Here is a 6964-nt window from a genome sequence, read left to right on the forward strand (position 1 = left end):
ATTGTATCATAGCGCTAATGTTGCAAAATGTCACGAATGCAAAGTACCGAAAACGGTTGAGGAGGCGATGCGCTCGTCAGAAAAATCATTCTGACTAGAAGCTATGGAGTCTGAGTTCAACACTCTAAAGGGCAACAATACCTGGAGTTTGGTAAGTAGACCGTCGAATAAAAAGGTTATAAAGAATAAATGGGTTTACAGGATAAAGCGAAACCAGGATGGAAGTATTCAAAAATTTAAAGCCAGGTTAGTTGCACGCGGAGACCAACAAATACCAGGACAGGATTATGACGAGACGTTTGCGCCTGTAGCAAGATTTGAGATGTTGAGAGCACTTTTGGCTATAAGTGTTGAAAATGAAATGTTTGTCCATCATATGGATGTCGTTTCGGCCTATACGCAGGCTGAGTTGTCCGATGAGATATACATGGAACAGCCAATATTATTTGTAAGGAAAGGACAAGAAGATAAAGTATGTAAGTTACAGAAATCATTGTATGGATTAAAACAGGCAGGTCGCGAATGGTATAGTAAATTAAATAAGTATATGATAAGTATTAACTTTATTAAGTCCGAAATAAATCCGTGTGTATACGTTGATAACTCAAATGGAAGTGATGTTATAATAATAATCTACGTAGACGACTTGCTAATAGCCTCTGCTGATTTTAAGAAGTTAAAAGTTGTAAAAGACTTACTAAAGAAGCAATTCGCCATGAATGATTTAGGGCCAGTATCAAATATCTTAGGCATTCGCGTTGAAAGACAAGGTCAAAAGGGTAAGATAAAGTTAAATCAAAGTTTGTATATAGAAGATTTACTTGAGCGATTTAATATGAAAAATTGTAAAACTGCGAATACACCTCTAGAAGCTAATGTGAACCAACAGGTAAAAGATTTGAAACCACCAACAGATTCGGAAATCGACGAAATGAAAGAAAAACCATATCGGCAATTAGTGGGAAGCTTATTGTATTTAGCAAATACAACTAGACCAGATATAATGTTTGCGGTAAATTTTCTATGTCGTTTTTGCGAAAACTCAAGAATTATACACTGGAAAATGGCAAAGCACGTATTAAGATATCTGCGAGGGACATGTGATTATAGTATTAAGTACGAAAAGACAAATAAGTTATTACAAGCGTATGTAGATTCTGATTGGGGTGGAAATCTTGAGGATAGACATTCGAGTTCCGGATTTGTGACGTTTTTGGGTGGAGCACCGATAAGCTGGGCGACGAAAAAGCAAAAATGTGTCGCGCTTTCCACCATGGAATCGGAATACATAGCCCTCTCGGAAGTAACGAAAGAGATTGTATACTTGCGAGAGTTATTGAAGCATATGAAGCAGTCCAAATTTGTTTCCAAAGAGACACAAGTATATTGCGACAATCAAAGTGCAATCGCGTTGTGTACGAATAATATATATCATGCTAGAAGTAAACACATCGACATACGATTTCATTTTTCTAGAGAGGCCCAGGAACAAGGGCATATTAAGGTTGAATATAAACCTACGAATGACATGGCAGCTGATATACTGACGAAATCACTGCCAAAACTGAAACATGTAAAATGCGTTGAATTGTTGAAACTATGTAATTGAGAGCTTAAAGCTTATTTGTAAGACATGTACCTTGCGAATAGAATTATTCTGCGTCGGCCCACGAATTAGGGGGAGTGTTGGAATGTTCAAATTATGCGCCATTCCAGAAAATTCGTGGACCTTCTTTCGTTCTAGTTTCTTTTGTTTTTTGACCGCTGTATTCAGAGAGTGTGTGTCTTTTTCGTTTGTCTCTTGTACGACGCGCGCGTATTTATTTTTCTTTATATGTATCCAATATGTAAAACTAACATTATTCAAAATAAAACTAACACCTACATTTCCCAGTTGAATGCCATTTCGAGGTCACCGTATTCCACGTCGTTGAACTTGACATCAGACACTAGGTCATACTGCTGAGGTGTGACATTAAAAAAGACATTGATGGAATTTTTAGTGACATTGAAGATAACGCCAAACAGAAGATCTATTTATGTTATAATATTTCCTCTCATAAGGAAAGAAATGAGCAAGAAAAAAAGATGTTTGCTGTGACATTATCTTCTGTCTGCAATCTTAATAACATATATATAAGTGTTTTTGCTATAAATTATCCTATACACATTAAGTGCGCATCTGTATGACACGTGTCAGCAGAAAGTTGTTTGGAGATTTCACTTCAAATAATTGAAGAACATTTCTAGTTATGTTTATTAATGTAAATATTATGAATTTTCAGGTATGATAAGTCACTAGACTTTACAGTGGTCCTACAACCATTTATTAAATTGTTTAATGCTCCAAATGCGGATCCAAGAAAAGCATCGCCAATCGATCCTACTTTGGTCACATATGATTGCTTTCATTTTAGCCAAAAGGGTCACGCTTTAGGTAAAGTAACAATTAATAATATTGATGTTGTAGCTAAGAACTTTTGTCTTAACCCTTTTTATGTTTATGTCGAATATACTCGTCATGAAAATATGACAATTTATTATTTAACGACGAGTATGTTCGTCATGAAGAAAAAATATTTACTTTCACAATTTGGAGTATAATTTAGGTTAAACAAGCAACATAATCGTAATATTTATGAACTGAATTTATGAACTGAACATTAATGAATAAAATGCAACGATTAAGTTAATGAAGAAAGTGCAACAATCAAGAAACAATAATATAATTTTTCTCTCTAAAAATAAGTTATATTCTTAATTTCTAATTTTTCTTTTGCAGATATTTGATTAATGACTGACAATTTTAGATTATGTAAATGAAATGAATACATCTTTAACATATTTGCAACAAAAAAGTCATCGGAAAAAATTTGACATTTTATTATAATTTACTTAAACTTTATAGTAAGTGCACTTACTTAAAATAATTAAGCGTACAGATACACAATTTCAAAATTACGTAAAACATTAAAGTTTTGAATCTGCAGATCTCATGTGTATTTTTATTATATGTGTCATTTAGTCAACAAATTCTATACACTTACATTTATTAAAAGCATACGAATATACGAATATTAAAAGCGATGTAACAAAAGTTCTGCACATTTTATGAACATTAATTCATTTATTGCTGAATATTAGACAGTTCGGCTGTACTTCCGAAAGGCACCGCTGGCCCATCGAAATGAAACTTATTGTTAGTGGGTATTATGAGGGATAGGGAAGGACCGCAGATATACAATTTTAGCTTCGGTAATTTATACGTTTAGAAGATACAGGGGTAATTATACAAAAAAGGGTACACCTTACCGATTTTGATAAAATGTAAATATGTTGTAAAACTCAATATTCTGAACAACTTTTTCCTGTACATATAACCGCCGCTCAGCCATAGTTTTGAAGATATTCGCGAAAAACTGTAGCTACTACATATGTATTGAATTTTGCCTATACGTGCACATCCGAGGCGTGCGATGTGTCAGCATGGTGTGACCGCTCATCAACTGTTTCTACACATATATCACGGCAATCGTCAAACGATCTATACATATATGTGTGAACTTTTTACAAAGTAATTATACAGAAAAAGGTATACCTCATTGATTTTGATGACCTTGAAATATGTTGTCAAGGTCATTATTCTGAACAAATTTTGCCTATATATGTTCCCACCACTTCCGCATAATACAAGGTATGATCAACATATATGAATTACTTTATCAATAACGAATATGCAAGATAACATAAAAGATCTCAAGGAGTAGGTGTAATTCAAGTTGGTTGGGATTAGGTCTGTGAGGGTGTGGAGAGACCCGGCCTAACTACGCTGTCAGTGTTTCACATTTTAACTATTCCAGGCCGTATACTTCAGTATACTTAACAATATAACAATGCTAAAAATAAACAATGTTAGGTTTGGGTTAGGTTTGAGTTAGGTGCGGCAGCCCCTCCCCCAAAACAATAGACGACTTTCTATTTAAACAAATTCGTAAAAAAATACAGTGACATGCCCGAAATAAACGATTACAGTGAATGAGCGGCTTCCTCTAAAGTACTATATGTATCTTTTAAACGGATGAATTCTCGAAGTTTAAATTTCATATTTGTGTTCCTTCCACATTCTTCATAACATGCTCCAGATTTCATATCGATCAGCCACCGGCGCCTTTCAGAATAATATCTGACAGTTCTAAAGACAAAACAATATTTTCCTTTTTTACAATAAAACGTGGAAAAAAGAAAGTGAAAACGTACGAAAATACGTATATGAATAGATATCATATAAATATAATATATACATATTACTAATGATAATAATCATAAAAATTCATTTTTGTGAATTTGGAAACGTTTTCTCTTGATTCGAAGAATTAGGTTAAATAAATGTGAGAGTCGAAAAAGAAATCTGTCCAATTTAACAAACCAGTTAATCAACATGCATAAAATGTGCATAATGTGATAGAAAAAAGAAATTGTGAAATACAAAAATGAGTGTACTGTACTTTAGCTTAAGAGTCGTGAATTATAAAAATATTGTCACAATCTGATATTTTCACTATCGTTTAACCAGTGATTAGTAAATACATGTGTCAAAACTATCCTATTATTTCGTCGAGGAATATAAACAGTCTTTATGCATCTATATTTTTTATTGACTTATTCGTTGAATGAACTCTAGGCGACGTTTACGGGATATTCTTGTGCGATAATTAATTATCGATCGCTTCGATGTGTTGTGTTTTTATTTACCCACATTCGCTTGTTTTCACTCAATGTGTATTTGTCCCGGTCGTTCAAACGTTCACACATTTACACTAGCCTTTACACGAGTCTTTGCTCTTTTGTTTTTCCACCTTTCTAATAGCGAGTTCTTCTGTGCTTTATGTAAATATCTTTCCTAGTTTCCATATCCAGTAGTTCTGTCTTATACGAAGTATTTAAAATGTCTGTTTATTGTATTTCTGTTTATCATCTTACTGTTTTCTTATATATATTTGTAAGCATTTCTAGATAACAAAACGTAAGAATTTTAATACAAATTTTTAGTAATGATTCAGTAAATATATTACAAAATTTTCTACAATATTTAAAGACTGTATCTATTTTATTAATAAAATGTTATCTTCGTACAATATCTTGTGCAGGGTATCCTAAATGTAGAAATAATAAGTAATTGCAAACGTAACAGTATATAATATATTAATTGCATTTTCCTCTTAAATATTAAGAATTGAATTATTCACGATGAACTCCAATAACATTAAATATTTTTAATTTAGAATTCTTACATTCTTAAAAGCATTAAGTAATTAACATTAGATATTTAATACTTAGATTTTTTATATAATAAAACTGCTTTAATTAATAAATAGAATTCTACTTTAATTAAAATCAAACAGTAAATTATTAAATCTATTCATAGTTAATATTATCTCTTGTGTATCAATTGTTGTTTTTTAATTATATATTATTAACTATTAATGAGACTTTATTATGTTAGTTTAATATTTCTACTTTTTTAGGAGCTAATCTTTTATGGAATAACATGTTCGAACCAGTGGGAAAGAAAATGGATTTTGGACTACCAGAAATATTTGAAAGAGTATTATGTCCAACTGAGAAAGTGCCATATATTTTTACAAATGTCAATTCAAAATATTTTAAAATGACTGGTAGTCAGGATGGTACTACACCAAGATAATTTACAGAAGTACTAGTAATACCAATAATTTAATTTGTGATATTTATTAACGGATTGTAAACGGAAAATTTCACGTTAACAATTATTAAATTGTAAAAAAATAGGCTTGAAATTGTTACAAAATATATCAATGTAATCGTATTATAAACAGAAAACAGGAACGATGGAATAAATCAATCATTTCTGTTCTCCTTTATAGATACTTATTTAAACGTATGATATTTTATTAATAAAATTTATATGAATTCTAGTAATAAGTATTACTGTTAAGAGTTATTGAATTATCAAGAATTAAACATTAATTTTAAAGTAATCATTTAAGCATGATTAGTAAGGAATAATCCAATAAATTATCGCTATCTTCGACGAAAGTTACTTCTACCTCATTCAAATATTATAAATAATAAATTACAAATATTTTATATGTGTAATAAACTTTATAATTTCTTATAAGTAGGCTTCGGATAATTATAAACATATTCATTTGCTCAGATTATCCTACTAGCATCCTAGTAAAAGTAATATTACCTGTTAAAATGTTCATCAGTACTATGTGATTATTCATTACATTTTTTAACACATTTACAAATACCAAAAATACAAAATTAACAATATAGTTAGGAATAATGATACTTATGAAAATATAACTGTCATTAAAGATTACCATTATTGTGTTATTATGTTATTTATGAACAAATGAATATAAAATATAACGTAACCATAAAATAATCAGGGCGTAAACCGATCTAAAAACGAATGTCGGAAATATCCGTGTAAGATCCTATAAATAAGTAATGCGCTCGGTGAAAGGTAGAAATGTCGAGGATGTCTGCATACTTTCAAACGTGTTTCCGGATATTTCTGGGCTGCGACCTTAAATCTCATGAACAGGTAATCTCACGGAACCGGTAACCTCTCATTTATCAACCTATCACGGAAGATTGAAAATACGGTCAAAGACGATCAATTTAAACAGAAGGCTTATCTGAGGTATAATTTTCCACTGTATTTACTCAAACACGATAGTGTTACAACTTTTTCGTCTTTTTCTATTAATTTAAGAAGAAAGTTATACATTTAGTCGTATAGAAAGTACTGAATGCAGTTCATTACTTTTCTATTATAAGGAAAAATCAAATAATATTGTTATGATTCACAATTCTTTGAAATGTAATATCATTGTTCATTGATTAACAAATTCATCTACAGGTCTTCAGAAGAACATGCAGCGTCATTCTCGTAGCATATTAATTTGCCTGA

The 6964-nt window shown here is 31.1% G+C and overlaps 1 protein-coding gene across 1 annotated transcript in view; it reads left to right on the plus strand.

Annotated features, from left to right (window-relative positions):
* LOC143356192 (phospholipase B1, membrane-associated) overlaps nucleotides 1–5859 on the plus strand; it is a 75310-nt gene extending 69451 nt beyond the window's left edge. The window contains exons 7-8 of the mRNA XM_076791679.1: nucleotides 2286–2437; nucleotides 5526–5859. Of these exons, the coding sequence (XP_076647794.1) occupies nucleotides 2286–2437; nucleotides 5526–5704 (331 nt within the window). The 3' untranslated portion in view covers nucleotides 5705–5859. The remainder of the gene's footprint in view (nucleotides 1–2285; nucleotides 2438–5525) is intronic.
* Nucleotides 5860–6964: the final 1105 nt, after the last annotated feature.

Source organism: Halictus rubicundus, chromosome 8 (genome assembly GCF_050948215.1).
Source record: "Halictus rubicundus isolate RS-2024b chromosome 8, iyHalRubi1_principal, whole genome shotgun sequence".
Lineage (NCBI taxonomy): Eukaryota > Metazoa > Arthropoda > Insecta > Hymenoptera > Halictidae > Halictus > Halictus rubicundus.